Source organism: Poromitra crassiceps (assembly GCF_964638095.1).
Source record: "Poromitra crassiceps genome assembly, chromosome: 3".
In the NCBI taxonomy this organism is placed as follows: domain Eukaryota; kingdom Metazoa; phylum Chordata; class Actinopteri; order Beryciformes; family Melamphaidae; genus Poromitra; species Poromitra crassiceps.
The window spans coordinates 48360565-48378590 of record NC_139625.1 but is presented as its reverse complement, the minus strand read 5'-3'; the positions used below and the strand labels follow the sequence as shown (position 1 = coordinate 48378590).

The 18026-nt window shown below is 42.3% G+C and overlaps 1 protein-coding gene across 1 annotated transcript in view; it reads right to left on the bottom strand.

Moving 5' to 3' along the window:
* traf3 (TNF receptor-associated factor 3) overlaps window positions 1–18026 on the bottom strand; it is a gene marked incomplete at its 5' end in the record, with an annotated part of 61295 nt that overhangs the window by 40220 nt on the left and 3049 nt on the right. The window contains 7 exons of the mRNA XM_083634227.1: window positions 674–766; window positions 1735–1809; window positions 3377–3457; window positions 9382–9546; window positions 10068–10172; window positions 14214–14265; window positions 14895–15072. Of these exons, the coding sequence (XP_083490353.1) occupies window positions 674–766; window positions 1735–1809; window positions 3377–3457; window positions 9382–9546; window positions 10068–10172; window positions 14214–14265; window positions 14895–15072 (749 nt within the window). The remainder of the gene's footprint in view (window positions 1–673; window positions 767–1734; window positions 1810–3376; window positions 3458–9381; window positions 9547–10067; window positions 10173–14213; window positions 14266–14894; window positions 15073–18026) is intronic.

The window sequence follows — 18026 nt, the reverse complement described above, 5'->3', positions numbered from 1 at the left end:
GGCTTCCACGTCATGTCAGCGCTCAACCTGGACTGTTGTTGATGTGCACTGATTACCCCGGGCTGAACGGGGCTGAACCAGGTGAGGGAAAGATAATTTCCGTGTTTGTCCTTTGAAGTGGTGACGTGACGTATACAGTATATCCCCATCGACTCAACAGTGTAGCCTCATTTAGCCGTTTGCTAGCTAGCCGCCCTTTTAAAAGCTTCAAAACTTATAAAAGTGGTCCTCGTGTGTGAAGATGATATTACTAAACACTGGTTCGCGTTTGATTAAGCCAGCATTGCCCAGAGAGATTATTAGAAGCATCGTGCCAAAAACCCATTCAAAACTCCCATAGGCGAAAACAGTGAAGAACCAGGACTGTTAGCATCGATGATTTCCGGACTTGTTTCTGTGGCTCTCTATTGAACAGATAAATTGCATGCAGGTATGCACGCAGTCACTGGATAGGTTAGTCATTCTTTTAGTAATCGTTAGTAGGGATCCTACGCACAGTTCAATGAGACCCCATATCTTGAAGCTGCGCCAGCTCGCATGGCTGTTATTGGAACTACAGATTGTATTTACTAATTTTTGTATGCGCACATCTACGGACAGTCAGATCAAGCTTTAACGAGCCATATCACAAAACTGGTTGAAAAGTGTTCCTTTAATATGTTGCTATGGTTACCTTGTTCTCTAATGTTGTGTTTCTGGCAGCCATCAGCCTCAGGTGCTCAGCTGCCAAGGCCGACTCGTGCTCCCTCATGTCCTGGTTCAGTCCCTGCAACGCACGCACGCACGCACGCACGCGCACACACACACACACACACACACACACACACACACACACACACACACACACACACAACCATCAGTGATACATACTGATACCAACCGGCCATACAGATATACAGATCCTTTCCAAAGAATTAGAATATCATGGAAATACCATGGATGACCATGGGCTTCAGCGGATTGTCAAGCAAAGACGATTCAAAAATTTGGCGGAGATTCAGAGGGAGTGGACTGAGGCTGGAGTCAGTCATAACTGAGAAGTAACTGCTGATTTTCTTCACACTATTCTAATTTCTTGAAATACTGTTTTGGGGGTTTTCTGGAGCTGTTGGCCAAAATTATGAAAAATGAAACAAATAAAGGCTAGGAATATTTAACTTTGTGTGTAATGAATCTATAATCTATGAAAGTTTCACTTTTTGAAAGGAATTATGGAAAAAAAATAACTTTTCCATGATATTCGCATTTTTTGGAAAGGATCTGTATGTATCACACTGTCCTTTTAGTGAAATTTAAGCCCTCGCCATGCAAGCCGTAGGGCTATGCTGTGTGTGCCGTAGGGCTACGTGGTCCGTGCTGTAGGGCTATGCCGCGGCGTTATGATATTATGGCGTTATGATACAGTTATTTCATTTGTAATTAATTATTCTGCCTATTGCAGACAGCCCCTCACTTTGTTTCTGATTTCTGTGTGGTGCTCATGGACAGCTCTTTTTCCTCCGTACTGTTTACGCTCAGATGTGGGCCACGAACATTTTTGAGATTTTGTGGTGGGCCATGAATCGGAAAAGGTTGGGAGCCGCTGTTCTAGTCATTGAAATCCTAGTGAAATCACACAATTTACTCATTTTGCTGGGGACTCCCCTGCAACCCCCTCGTCAAGCTGACGTTCAAGTATGTATGTCTAGCTGTCTGTGTGCGTGTGTGTGTGTGTGCAGCAGCAGCAGTGTGTACCTTGTAGGAGCAGCCATAGCGGATGAAGGGGCAGCTCACCTGAGCTTTGGGACAGTCGTGCTGGTGACTGGACAGCTGCACACAAAACCACACACTCTTCATCAATACTACTAATATTAACAATAATACTAATGCTAATGCTAATGCTATACTATATTCAGCTATTCACCTGGTCAGGTTGATATCATCAGTCGGACCAATTTTTGTCTGAGATATCACCAGAGAAAAACGTTTGACATACAGACAGATGGACACAGCTCAGTTCATGTTAACATGTGACTAGTGTGCTGTTACATGTTAACATGTGACTAGTGTGCTGGTTACATGTTAACATGTGACTAGTGTGCTGGTTACATGTTAACATGTGACTAGTGTGCTGGTTACATGTTAACATGTGACTAGTGTGCTGGTTACATGTTAACATGTGACTAGTGTGCTGTTACATGTTAACATGTGACTAGTGTGCTGGTTACATGTTAACATGTGACTAGTGCGCTGGTTACATGTTAACATGTGACTAGTGTGCTGGTTACATGTTAACATGTGACTAGTGTGCTGGTTACATGTTAACATGTGACTAGTGTGCTGGTTACATGTTAACATGTGACTAGTGTGCTGGTTACACATTATATGAACACATGGCTATAACTATAAATGTCTGCGGCAGCTCTCTCATGCCGTTATAATAAAAGGTGGATCAGTCCCCCACAAGACTAGATTGCAGTATGAAACTACAGTAGATTGAGTAGAACAACTGAAACTGAATCATATCCCTATAAATATAGTATTATTATTTTTATTATTATTATTATTATTATCATCATCATCATCATCGCCTCTAACAGAGAAGAATCACGATCTCCATGGTTGTCCATAGAACCATTCTCATTCAGATATCTTGAGGTGAGAGGTCAAGGGACCCCTTTGAAAATGGCCATGCCAGTTTTCCTCTCTGCCTGAAATTGGAGCGTTATTTAGTCCCCTTCCTGACAAGGTATCATGGCAAGCTTGGTGCCAATAGATCTTAGGTCTTCAACTTTCATAAGACAGTAATGTTGGCCAAGGACATCCGCGATTAAAAAACTGCATTTACTAGCGCCCTGGCTGCACAGAGGCTAAGCTGCATGTGTTTGGGTCATACAGTACCTCGCTCCTGGCTGCACAGAGGCTAAGCTGCATGTGTTTGGGTCGTACCTGGCTGCACAGAGGCTAAGCTGCATGTGTTTGGGTCGTACCTGGCTGCACAGAGGCTAAGCTGCATGTGTTTGGGTCGTACCTGGCTGCACAGAGGCTAAGCTGCATGTGTTTGGGTCGTACCTGGCTGCACAGAGGCTAAGCTGCATGTGTTTGGGTCGTACCTGGCTGCACAGAGGCATGTGTTTGGGTCGTACCTCGCTCCTGGCTGCACAGAGGCTAAGCTGCATGTGTTTGGGTCATACCTGGCTGCACAGAGGCTAAGCTGCATGTGTTTTGGTCGTACCTGGCTGCACAGAGGCATGTGTTTGGGTCGTACCTCGCTCCTGGCTGCACAGAGGCTAAGCTGCATGTGTTTGGGTCGTACCTGGCTGCACAGAGGCATGTGTTTGGGTCATACCTCGCTCCTGGCTGCACAGAGGCTAAGCTGCATGTGTTTGGGTCGTACCTCACTCCTCAGCAGCGAGGAGAAGGAGCAGTGGTTGGGACAGGATACTGGGAACGCTGGACACACCGTCTCTTTGTGTTTCTGAAACATTAAAACATCACTTTAGTCACAATGAGAGGGTTTCACTAACACTTTCTATGAAGCCTGTGTCTATAACACATTATAATAATAATTAATTAATATATATGTATATACATTACATTACATTACGTCATTTGGCAGACGCTTTTATCCAAAGCGACTTACAATAACACATTCTTGTCAGCAATAGAGCAATCAACTATGCAACACAGTCTATGACAACTACAACTTCTGAAGGAATAGTGGTAAAGTTAAGTTTATAGTAAGTAGTTAGTACGTTTTGTTTTGTTTTAAGAGAGAAAGAAGTTAGTTCAAGAAGGGCCCAGATGGAGCCTGAAAAGGTGTGTCTTTAGTCTTTTCCGAAAGATTGGCAGTGATTCGGCCGTCCTGACCGAAGGTGGAAGCTCGTTCCACCATTGAGGTGCCAGGGACGAGAACAGTCGCTCAGAGTATTGAGACCAGAGAGGCTAAAAGTGCACTGACTCAGTGTGCTATTTAGCCTCTCTGGTGTCTGGACATAGTCCCTGGAGCGAAATATCCAAAGACCAGAGAGGCTAAAAGCGCATTGACTCACTGCGCTTTTAGCCTCTCTGGTCTCAATACTCTGACAACGAGCGACGGGATGAGCGACTTTTGAGCCACCGTAGCGGAGGAGGGGCGAGGCATCCTGCATTGGTGGAGGAGCGGAGGGAACGGTGAGAGATTTGGAGCCTGACCAAAGATTGTAAGTACAGAGGAGCTGTCTGGTGTACTGCCCTGTAGGCCAGAACCATTGTTTTGATTTAATGCGTGCCGAGATGGGAAGCCAGTGAAGGTCCCGGAAGAGGGGAGTGACATGAGAGAATTTGGGTTTGTTGAATACCAGACGGGCTGCAGCATTCTGAATGAGCTGAAGCGGACGGATGTCAGTGGCAGGAAGGCCGGCCAGAAGCACGTTGCAGTAGTCCAGACGGGAGATGATAAGTGACTGGACCAGGAGTTGTGTCGCTTCCCTTGTGAGAAACGGGCAGATTTTGTGGATGTTGTACAAGGAGAACCTACAGGAGCGTGCTGTCGCAGCAAAGTAGGCAGAGCAAGACAGCTGGTTGTCAATGATCAGCCCAAGGTTCTTAGCTGTTTGGGAGGGAAGTACCGTGGTATTGTCAATGGAGATGGAGAGGTCTGCTAGAGGGCAGTCTTTCCCTGGGAGGAAGAGTAGCTCTGTCTTACCAAGATTGAGCTTAAGGTGGTGGTGGGCAGACATCCAGTCACCAATGTCTTTGAGGCATGCAGAGAAGCGTGCCTCGATTTGGGTGTCTGAGGGGGGGAAGGAAAGGTAAAGCTGAGTGTCATCGGTGTAGCAGTGATAGGAAAAGCCATGAGATGAGATGACATGACCGAGAGATCTGATATAGAGAAGGAAAAGCAAGGGGCCCAGGACAGAGCCCTGGGGGACACCGGTGGTAAGAGGGCAGGATCTGGAGAGAGATCCTCTCCATAAGACCCGGTATGAGCGGTTAGAGAGATAGGAAGCAAACCAGGAGTGTGCAGATCCAGAGATGCCTAGGTCAGACAGGATAGAGAGAAGGATTTGGTGATTGACTGTGTCAAAAGCAGCGGACAGGTCAAGGAGGACAAGGACAGAGGAGAGGGATGAGGCCTTAGCAGTATGAAGGGCCTCTGTGACTGCAAGGAGAGCTGTCTCAGTAGAGTGAGACGCCTTGAAACCGGACTGCAGAGGGTCAAGGAGGTCGTTATGGGATAGAGAGAAAGTTGATCGATATATATATATATATATATATATATATATATATATATATATATATACAATATATACAGTTGTAGACATCATGTTGTGTATATTTGATCCTTTTTCTTAATTCAAGTTATATATGTATATATATATATATGTAAATATATATATATTTGTGTTTTTGTATTTCTAGTTATTTATAATTATTAAATTCTCAGTGAAGTTTACGGTTTCATTGCAGTGATGTCATTTTGGACAATAAAGTTTATTGTATTAATTAATACACAGGACAAGATGTTACTATCCCTTGTGCCAAAATCCAAAGAAAAACACATTTAGAAGCCCAATCCAGAATAAAACAAGCTAACAGGCTAACAAACTAATAAACAAGACACAAATCACCAGTTACCTACCCTAGCCAACAGCAGTATGAAGCATGTCATTGGGGTTTTCAAGTGGGCACCTTCCTTCACCGACGTTTCGTTAAGTTAGGCCCACGACACCTCAAGAAGGCTTAACGGTGTAATCCAGCGTCCTGGAAACACCCCCCTCCATGCTACCACCGCACAACTGCATATTACCTCACTATCTAAGCCTAGCTAACCAGGTCGGTTCGGTATGACATTCCTAACTACACCACCACTGTCAATGATTCAGCCCTGTTGATGCGGACCGTCAATCATGACCAACAACAAACAATCCCTAACTACACCACCACTGTCAATGATTCAGCCCTGTTGATGCGGACCGTTACCCTGTCTACATTACATATCTCAAGTCACGTCAAGCCATATCTTTGTCAAGTGTTTGATATTTGAGGGATCATTGCAAAACAATTGTGTAATATAATGTCTATATATAATATAAGAATATCGGCCGAAATATCAATATATTGATATATTGTTTTTTTTTACTCTCTAATATTGGTATCGGCCCCAAAAATCCAGTATCGGTCAGTCTCTATAATGCCATTATAATGCATTATAAGTATAGTTATAATTGTGCATAGACAGTTATGTAAGGGATAATGTAGAGCGAGCCGGTCATTACTGTGAAATAAACACAGATTGAGCTAAATTAACCATTAAATTTACCGGACTTCTTTCTGCAGATTGGTATGACTGGATGTGGTCCTCCAGTCTTTCAGAACGTTGTGCATAGCAACAGTCTGTTATACAGAAATAACTATACTTATAATGCATTATGATGGCAGCAAGTATTATTATAATGTATAATATGTATTATAGACACTGGCTTCATAGAAGGTAAAAAATAAAAATAAAAATAAAAATAAAAATAAAAATAAAAATAAAAATAAAAATAAAAATAAAAATAATATATATATATATATATATATATATATATATATATATATCTGAACAGGAATTGAGAGCATTTACTGACTACCGGTATATTAATAGTACCTACCCCACTTTACACTTTACTATTGAATTTAGTTGTGAAAAAATTCATTTCCTGGATCTTTTGATTTCTATTAATGAAAGGAGACTATTGGAGACATCTATTTATAGAAAGGAAACCGATAGAAACACTTTTTTGCACTCCACCAGTTTCCATCCTGACCATATGATTAACAACATCCCTTATGGTCAGTTTGTGAGACTGAGGAGAATTTGCAGTAAGGAGGACGATTTTCAAATTAAGGCTAAAGAAATGGCTCAACGTTTCAGACAAAGAGGATATGACCAAACACTTATTGACAAAGCTATTGAAAAAGTGAATGGCAGAGATCGGGAGGAGCTCTTCAATCCCCCGCCCCAACACACTGAAAGCAGAACCACTTTTGTGTCTGAATACTGCACTGCCTCCAAGCAAGTCAAGCACATTATAAACAAGCATTGGCATATCTTGGAATGTGACCCAGGCCTGAACCACCTGTCCTCCTCAAGACCCCGATTCAGTTTTAGAAGGGGCAGAAATGTAAGAGATGTTGTTGTTTCCTCCATGTATAAAGAGCCCATACAAACTAACTGGCTCGCTCAACAAGTGTATGGTAATTACAGATGTGGTAAATGTGCACACTGTTCAAATACATTTGATACTAAGACATTTAATCATCCCCATTCAGGAAAGAAATATGTTATTAAGGATTTTATTAATTGCCTCTCAACTCATGTGATTTATGCCTTACTTTGTCCTTGTGGATCTATGTACATAGGCCAGACAAAACGCCTTCTCAAGCTGAGAATTGCAGAACATAAAGCCGCCATTTGGAACAGCAACCTGGATTACTCCATCCCCAGGCATTACAAAGAAAAAAATCATGGTTCAGCCTCCTCTCTCAAATTTATAGGAATTGAAAAAGTACAACCCAATCCAAGAGGGGGTAACATAGTTAACCAACTTCTCAGACGAGAGTCCTTCTGAATCCATGAGCTAAATACAATTGAACCGTTTGGCCTGAACGAAACCCAGGATTTTAGTTGTTTTCTGTAACTGTATAACTTTGTGATTTATATTAATTCTTGTCTCTCTTCTCAGATTGGTGTCCTAGGGAGAGATGAGCCATTCAGCCACTATGCCCCCTGACACTCACCCCCTCCCCTTTAGCAATTGAGGGAGATACAGGTCCTCTACTTCTAGACTAAAGTGGAGCGTAACCTTCTTTATTGCCAATTGCTGTAATTCTTATTGTCCTTTTCTAAATAAAATTTGAACTTATCTTTGTAATTGTTTGCATTGCTGTAACGCTAAGATTAATGTTAGGTACTCCGTTTCTAAATAGAATTTGAGCTTAACCTTGTAACTGTTTGCATTGCTGTAACTCTTAGATTAATGTTGTGGTTCCTCTTTTTCTAAATAGAATTGGAGTTTAACCTTGCATTGCTGTAACTCTTATTGTATAGGTCCTCATATTCTTTATAGATTTTGAGCTCAACCTTCGAATTTGCTCATTTCTGTAACTCTGACAGTGCTACATATTAATGTTAGCTTATGTCCTTGCTTTTTAACTTATTATATATCGCCATTCCTTTTGTGATATTGTATTTACTTTGTTGACTATGATATTATGTATATTTCTGCAACCTGTAAACCGAAAAAAATTGTGATTTCCTAATTGGTCATGTGACCAATTAGGTCCTGTTACTACTTAGGCTCACCTGGGCCCTCATGGTTGTATGAGCAAACCTGATGAAGCTGCTACAGCGAAACGCGTCGTTTGCTGAATAAATCTCAGTTAAATCCTGACTTCAGTGTGCGGTGGTACCTTCTTTTGTTTTATATATATATATATATATATATATATATATATATTGCACTTTCAAAACAGAAGTTACTAAGTGCTGAACAAACAGCCACAAGCACAGAAATGAGCCAATCAGCAACAAGACGCACCGTCTCTAGGTTTTATCTAAATCTGATCAGTGACCTTCTTGTTTTGCATTCCTTGTATATTTTGTAATGTGTTTACTGATAATGATAATAATAATAATAATAATAATAATAATAATAATAATAATAATAATAATAATAATGATCATTCAGTGCTAGTCACTTTTACTGTCTCGCAGGGTCAGGGGACTTTTCCAGCGTGGTTACCCTGAAATACGGAACTACTGGGCATACTGGTTTTACTCAACTTCCCCGTGACATATCTGGACACATTAATCAAATCCAGTAATGCTAAGCTTATGATGATTGGACAACAGGAAATAGCCAAATAAGGCCATTTAAGTCGTGGGACAATTTATGCAAGTCCAAATATTTGGACTTTCCCTTAGAATGAGGTGGTTTCCTCAGTGAGCTGGGGGACCAGTGAGGTACGAAACCTCTTCTACTGCAGGAGCTCAATCCAAAGATATCCTGGCTGAACCTCTGTAATTGACAAATTTAGTGTCCGAAAACCCAGATTGCGATTCCATTACGATTCCAAATTCCTGTCAGTTACCTGTAGGTCTGTCAGTACCTGTAGGTCTGTCAGTAGTTCCCTGTAGGCCTGTCAGTATTTACCTGTAGGTCTGTCAGTATTTACCTGTAGGTCTGTCAGTATTTACCTGTAGGTCGGTCAGTAGTTACCTGTAGGTCTGTCAGTATTTACCTGTAGGTCTGTCAGTATTTACCTGTAGGTCTGTCAGTAGTTACCTGTAGGTCGGTCAGTAGTTACCTGTAGGTCGGTCAGCAGTTACCTGTAGGTCTGTCAGTAGTTACCTGTAGGTCTGTCAGTAGTTACCTGTAGGTCGGTCAGTGCCATCTTGGTCTTGCAGAACTCGCAGCTCGCCTCGCGGTGTTTACATTTCCAGCTCAGATGGTCGGGGATTTCCTTCCTCATCATCCTCTCTTTACATTTCCCCAGTGGACAGGGAACCTCAAAGTACAGACACACATTTAGATGGTCCTGCAGAGACAGACAGAAAGACAGACATGTAGAGACAGACAGAGAGATAACAGACCTGAGATCAGCTGGACTCTGTTATGGTATTAAGGTGTTAATATTAATGATGGATCGTTCAGTGATGTTTAATATAAGATAGATCAGTTTAAAGTGATAATATGAATTAATGTTAATTTCTCCTCACTGGAACCTGCTGTTAATAAAGATATATTAGAGGTATAACAACATGTTAGTAATGGTGTAATAACATGTGAGTAATGGTAAATAACATGTTGATAAAGATATAATAGAGGTATAATAGCATGTTAGTAAAAGTATAACATCATGTTAGTAATGCTATAATAACATGTTGATAAAGTTAAAATAGAGGTATACTAGCATGTTAATAATGGTAACATGTTAGTAATGTAACATGTTAGTAATGGTATAATAACATGTTAGTAACTTAGTAATGGTATAATAACATGTTAGTAATGGTATAATAACATGTTAGTAATATTATTGTGCTGTGAGTTTCTCCTCACCGGGACCTGTTGCAGGCTCATCAGCTCCTGGCAGCCGTTGGCTTTGCTACGACAGAAAACCTTCAGGGCCATGATCTCTCTGTGGCAGCACACGTCCCGAAAGATCTGCAACAAAGCAGTACACCACTGTCTATTTAGAACTAGTCTCGCTTGCCAGACTATCCTGCGCTGTACCAGCACAGGAGAGTGTCTGGCTCCTCTTACTCTCACTCTGGTCTAGCGGGGGGAAAAGGCTCTGTTATCTTTACAACCATCCACTGAAAGTAGCAAGCAGGCCTGCTTTATTGCACAATCATTTGTGAAAACTTGACATTTTCAGTGTGTAGGACAGGGCTGGCCAATACGTCGATCGCGGTCTACCGGTAGCTCGCACACACCATGTTGGTCGATTGTGGCCTGCTGCTCTTGAGAGCTGTGTTACATTAGGTTACCACGACAACTAACGCCGCTTTGCATCCTGGGGCTGTGTAAACTGTGCACACGTTTCTCATTATGCTTGCAACAGGTTTAAAATATTTAAAATATCAGTATATTTGGAAGAAAACTAGTTTCATGATACGAGGCCGAATATCGCGTTGTTGAATCACACAAACGAGTCTGGAAGAGGAGCTGCGAGAAGCGGGACTGGAGCACCGTTTAGCCCAGACGGACATGCCTGCAGCTGGGTGGCTGCCCTGTGATGATCAGGGAGACAGACAGAAAACTCCAACAACAAACACGGTGCTTTGCTGAACCTGACAGAATATTTTATGTAGACTTTGCCAAGTCATAATAAAGAACAACGAACAGTGACAGACGGTGTTAACTTGTCCCTACTTGTAGTGTTGTTTTTTTTCAATAATATTTTTATTCAATTTTTAAATTTTACAAGACAAGACAACGACAAAAACAAAAACAAAAAAAAGACAGGGCAGCTCAGACACTTCACAAGTTAGCAAAAACATAGATGTGGACAACAGTAAAGGAAAGGATGGACAAATGAGTGAGAATACAAGAAAATAAATTAAATTAAATTAGATGTACAAGGCAAAAAGGCAATAATCAGGTGTCAATATCACTTCGGTTGAGGTATCCTATAGTCAGTGTCTCTGCTAGGTTAGGGTCAATATATTTCAAATAAGGCTCCCACACTTTATAAAAGACATCGGTTGTTGAGTGCAGCATACATGTCATGAACTCCAGAGGCATAAGCTGCACAATTATCTGGTCCCAGTTCCTCTTTGTTGGAGGTTTGTCTTTAATCCAAAATAAAAGAATATTTTTTCTAGCAGCAAAAGTTAATAAATTAAATAGCCGTTTGTGATGTTTATAAACGAGTTTCTTATGGGGAAGACCAAGAATAAGGCTGACAGGGTCCGGGTCCAAATCCACACCAAAAATGACACTCAACTGCTGCACTATGTCTGACCAGTATCGTTCTATCTTAGGACATGACCATATGCAGTGACAGTAATCGCCCACCTCTATCTTACACTTAAGGCAGAGGGGAGACAGGCTAGCATTCATTTTATGATGAAGGCTGGGTGATATTTGCAATCTATGTATAGTTCTTTGCTGCATCAACCACAGTCTGTTGCACACATAAATTCTTTTGGCATTATCAAATATATCACACCAGTCCTCATCATCAATCTCCACCTCAAGGTCCCTCTCCCATGTCTGCTTGGTGGCCAGGGTGTTCAGAGTAGAGGTAGACCTTAATAAGCTATAAAGAAAACTAATAAAACCTTTACTTGGGCCAAGTAAGAGTACCCTTTCGACCTCGGGCACTGACCATCAGCATAGGAGCGCCACAGGGGTGCGTCTCCAGCCCCTTCTGGTATGACCTCTACACCCACGACTGCGTGGCGACTCAAACTTCGAACACCATCGTGAAGTTTGCAGACGACACAGCGATCGTGGGGTGGATCTCCAGGAGCGACGAGACAGCCTACAGAAAGGAGGTGGAGGCCCTGGAACAATGGTGTCAGGACAACCACCTCTCTCTGAACGTCTCCAAGACAAAGGAGGTCATTGTAGACTACAGAAGGGGGGGGGGGGTGGGGGGGGGGGCACACACCCCCCAATCACCATCAATGGCACAGTGGTGGAAAGGGTGGACAGCTTCAAGTACCTGGGAGTCAATATCCACCAGGACCTGACATGGGCCAACCACACCGCCACTGTTGTCAAAAAGGCCCAACAGCGACTACACGGACTCAGGCGCATGAAGAAATTCGGGCTAAGGCCAAAATCCTCAGGGACTTCTACAGAGGCACCATTGAAAGCCTGCTGACTGGCTGCTTCTCCACCTGGTACGGGAACTGCACCACCATGGACCGCAGGGTGCTAAGAAGGGTGAGGCGCGCGGCCCAGCACGTAACAGGATTTTGAGCTGCCAGAACTGCAAGATCTGTACAACCAGCGGTGCCTCAGGAGGTCCCTGAAGATCATCAAAGACACAAACCACCCCCACAACAGTCTGTTCTCCCTGCTACCCTCAGGGAGGAGATACAGGGTCCCAAGAGCACGCACAAATCGCTTGAGGGACAGTTTCTTCTCACAGGCCACGAGCCTCCTTAACATATAAAAATAGTGTAGTAGCCGTACTGTACCACACTGTAGATGCTACCATTATGTATGACTAATGTTCAATAGTATGTTTAATTAGGTATACGCTATTTGCACCTAACAGAATGTTATTATGTTTAATTATGTTTAAAGTATGTTCATGCCATTTGCACTATGGGCAGTGAATACGCCACTGTCTGTGGCGTGTCTTACTGCTCTATTGCTCGTTGCCTCTTGTTTTTTATTTATATATCTTTTATTTATTTTTTGCACTATGTTGTAACGGAGCCTACAGCACAAGAATTTCACATGTGATACTTGTACTACGGAGTGACAATAAAAATCTTGAATCTTGAATCAGAGGCTTCTATATTTGTTGTTAATGTTGTACGCCGGAGTATGACGTCCCTCACCTGCAGAAACCGAAAGAAATTTTGGTGTGACAAATTATATTTTTGCTGTAACTGGTTAAAGGACATCAGGGTAGGGCCATCAAATAAATCTCCTAATACTAGTAGCCCCCTATCCTTTCAAATGTTAAAACCAAGGTCATTAAGACCTGGAGGGAAGTCAGGGTTCCCCTGAATTGAAGCAAGAGGTGAGTTAGTTTGGTTCAGCCCTCCATTGATCTAACCAATTTCCATGCCTTATAAATAACGGTACCAGAGGCTCGCGACCCCCACTATCCCTGGAAGTGGTTGAAGCATACAAAGGTGTGTGGACATGCACGAAATAGAGTAAACAAAACAAACAAAACCTAACAATTACGGTTAAAATGTGCTGTTTTTAACAGTTTTTACATTGTATTTCACACATTCTGTACTTCACACATTATTTAGGTCAATTTCACACAAAATCATCTCGCGACCCACCCATCGGTGGGTCCCGACCCCCACTTTGGGAACCACTGGCCTAAAGGTTAGAGAAGCGAGCTTGTGACCGGAAGGTCGTCGGTTCAATCCCGGGACCGGCAGGATAAATCTGGGTGGGGAAATTGAAAAGGCAGCGCTTGCCTCATTACCACCACCGATGTGCCCTTGAGCAAGGCCCGTAACCCCAACCGCTCCAGTGGAGCTGCTCAGTGGCCAGCAGATCAGACTGTGGTTGTACTGGTCAGCTTCCAGGTATGAATGTGTGCGTGAATGTGAACAGGGCACTCCTGAAAAAGAGAGCATTGCTCTCAGTGAGACTCCCCTGAATGAATAAAGGGGGGAAAAAAACAATAACAACCAAAACAAACACACCACTTTTGCATATCACGGCCCAAATATGAAGCTCCGCCCTAAAGACTTCGGATTGGTTCTGCAAAGCAGTCTTTTTTTACACGCTCTAATTCATTCCACCAATTTTTTACAACGAAAGCTGGGAGATTGTCCTCAGTGCCTAGTTGAGTGAAGTGTTTAGAGACTTGTGAGTCTAATTTAGACCGCTAGCTTTGGTCTGAGAGCTGATTGAACAGTAATATGGTAAAACAGCAGCACTGGTCTATACTGTTAAAGCCCATAATCCTTTGCCACAGACTCGCGCAGACAATATCCAAATCTCATTGACATTCCAGGTGTCACCCATTTATTTTAAATCGAGGTTCCTTCATACCTTATCTTTAAACAGCGGCTCCATGTCTGCTGGACACACTGGGTTAGGATGACTGAGGAGGAGAAAAGACAAGGAGAGAGGAGAGGAGGTTTTTTAGTAACTGATTCAACATTTCTACAGACGTAGAAGTTTCTAAAACTGAACTGAAAACAAAGTTAGGACACATCATCTTCATCATCGTCATCTGACTTCATCCCATCCCATTCCCTCAAAACTGACCTCAGATCTGCTTCCTCCTCATTCTACCTAGGGACGCACCATATATCGGCAATCATATCGGTATTTGTATCAGCCCGATCAGCAAAATAAAAGCAATGTTCATATCGGTTATCGGTATCGGCCAAAATGTTCAAATTGAGAGGAAGAAATGCGGCAAATCTATGATTTATGGGCTTTTCTAAATTTTGGGGAAATTAAGAAAGACGTTACTTTTTCAAATTCACAGTGTTTACATGTGTTTTTCAGTACATATATTTTTTTATTATCATAGAAACTGGTTTTTATACAGATCATATCAACATCGGCAAATATTGGTTATCGGCCATAGCAGCAATGTTAATATCGGTTATTGTGTCCGCCAAAATTTTGATGTCGGTGCATCCCTAATTCTACCCGTCTGTCTCTCTACCTGTCTGTCTGCCTGTCTACCTCACCTGCCTCTCCACGTGCCGTCTGTCTCACCTCAGGATGTCGGAGATGCAGCTCTGGCAGAAGCGGTGTCCACACTCGGTCTGTCTGGGCTGGCACAGCACCAGCCGGCAGGCCTCACAGCAGTACTTGGCCTCTGGACTTTCTACAAAGTGATCTGTGAAGCCTCCATGGAGAGGCAGGAAGCCCCGCTCACAGCCCTGAGGGACTCCTGCACACCAAACAACACCACAGGTCTGTCAGAGAGGACGCAGCTGGGTAAGATAGCAAACATTCTCTTACCTTCACATCAATCTATTACGCCCCAACGCCTCAACAATCTGAACAACCAATCACAATTTAACTCAGGTCTTGCGCTCCGTTTGTGCAAACTGCAAACTGCATCACACTGGGAAAACTAGCTCAGCACGAACCTAAAATTGCTAAAGAACGTAAGAAATACAAATATGAAGAGGAGAATCAAACATTTAAAGAGCACTGGGAACTCAAGTTTTTCTTTGTGTCCATGTGTTTGGGAAAATGCATCTGGCTGCTTTGTGATAACGTCATTTCACAATTGAAAATGATACATTTCCAGCGCCACTACAAAACAAAGCACCCAAGGTTCAGTACTGACTTCCTGAAAGGTGGAGAGCTCAGGGCTGAAGAGCTGGAGAGACTCAAACAGAACCCAACTGGTTTCAGGAGGAAAGGGACGTTTTTGGATTGTGGCTCTTTCAAAAATATTTGTTGTTAATGTGGCTCCTGAGTAGTGCAAGGGTGAGTCCCACTGCTCTAGGCCTATGACTAGGGCTGGGCGATATGGACCAAAATCATATCTCGGTATTTTTAGGCTGAACGGCCATACACAATATACATCTTGGTACTGCATTTTCTATGAATTGGGCAAAATGTTTGGTTTTAAGTCAAAGCCACATGTGAGATGTCATAAGCATGCTATGACCTTCAACACTCTCTGCTGTACTCACTACCAATTATTGTGTATCCCATTCTGAATCTTCTGCAGATTTCTGAATATGCAGATGGAAAAGTATCGAATTGAGATCAGGTAGGATTCCTTTTTCTCAGCATGGAGGTATAAGACTGTATCATCTGCATACATGTGCAGAACAATTTCTGGGACTACAAAGAGCAAATAATGTATGTAAATAATACATAAAAGGGCCCCAACACAGATCCTTGGGGAATTCCAGAAGCACTGGAGAATGCTGACATTATATTTTTATTTTGGTACAGTGCTTCCTTTGAGTTATGTAAAATTCCATCCATTTGACTCCATCAGCTGATAAATTATCCACTGACAGACTTGCCGATTCGCTGCATCGAATGCTTTCTTCATATCCAGGTTTGGTCTTATCTCGATAAAAAGGCAGACTGCTCCTTTGGTTAAATGTTACACTCGATTATTTACATTGTTGATTAATTTGTAGATTATTTTCTCGATTAATCGATTAGTTGTTTGGTCTATAAAATGTCACAAAATGGTGAAAAATATCGATCAGTGTTTCCCAAAGTCCATGATGACGTCCTCAAATGTCTTGTTTTATCCACAACCCAAAGATATTCAGTTTACTGTCATAGAGGAGTAAAGAAACCTGAAAATATTCACATTTAACAAGCTGGAATCAGAGAATTTTTGTTTTTGTTTCTCTTAAAAAATTACTCAAAACAATTAATCGATTATAAAAATAGCTGTCGATTAATTTTCTGTCGAACGACAAATCGCTTTATCATTGCAGCTCTAGACTGTTTTTCAAAAAAGCAGAGTCAGTCCGAAAACAGGAAAGTTGCTGGTTGCTGTGTTTCTCTGCACGGCCTCCTCTCACGTTGTGAATGTCACTAAATGCCATGACGACTTTGTCACTATGAGTCATGTTTCATTGAGGTCACAATTCATTCTATTGCTTTCACTTTCACACCATTTTTAGGTCAGTGAGCTCAGAGTGTTCTGTGTTGTTGGTTACTGTTGGTTACCTGTGCATCAGCTCGTTAAGCGTTTGTGTTCAACAGAAACTACCGAATGTAGGTGTCATCTTTGACCAATCCCCGTCTTTCCATAATCATGTCAGCCAGCTCACGCTCATGTTTTTTTCTAACTGAGTAGCATCGCTAAACTAAGATCTGTTGTGTCCTAGGTTGAAAGGGAGATGATTATTCATGCTTTTATTTATTTCGCTTTAAAGGCCCATTCCGTCGGTTCTGGCGAGAAATAAATGTACACAAAGTGTTTATTATTGGCAATGAGTGAATGCGCCTTGACGTGACTTAAAAATGGCGACCAGGGGCGTTTCTCTCCGACCAGCCGTTCAGAAGATACATGGAAAAACCGCAGTTTCGAAGGGGTTCATTTCCCGCCACAGCTAGAGGATGTGACGTCTCGCGCGTTCACGAGCTTGCCTCTTGTCCTAGATGGCTAACAGGAAATGGCATTGGCTAACGTTACGTTCGTCGCTAGCTGCTAGCAAAAGGAAACACAGACTCCAGAAAAAGTCCACACTAAATAAATAAATAAATATTTATCTAATGAAGCCCGTCTAACCAGACAGCAGCAATGTGACCGACATCGGGGGGAAACTAGAGTCAGGACTGTGTTTTCGGTCCTTGAAGGGAACTTGCTGCTTGTAGCTACTGTAATGTGGTTTTGACCAGATAACGTTAGCTGCTTGCTAATGGATTTTCAAGATTCAAGATTTTTATTGTCACTCCGTAGTACAAGTATCTGACCACCTGGTCAGACACTCTGCTAACATTACCGTCTTGTGTGAAGTAATGCAACCCTAACGTTACTACCGTTATGCTTATAATCATGGAATATTATTGTTTGACTGCAGTTAGCTGCGGTGGTGAGTGCCTATTATAACCATAACGTTAGCTTGATGCTATACACGGCTAACTAATAGACCAAATCACCGTGACGTCACCATGTAAACAAATTTACTTCCGGGTACCACTTGGGAAAGGCGGCAGGTTTAAATGTGCGTGTTGTCATATAAATGCTGTCAAACCCTCTCGTTGTTTTCGGCCGACTACTTTCAATTTAAATGGTTAAACGGTTGGTAAACATGCTTGTCCGACGTATCTAGCCTTTCTTCTGTGTTTGTTTTATGTAGTGTTAGCTAGCTAATAAAGTTTGTTTGTCTGTCAAACTCGCTGTTTTTTTACGTT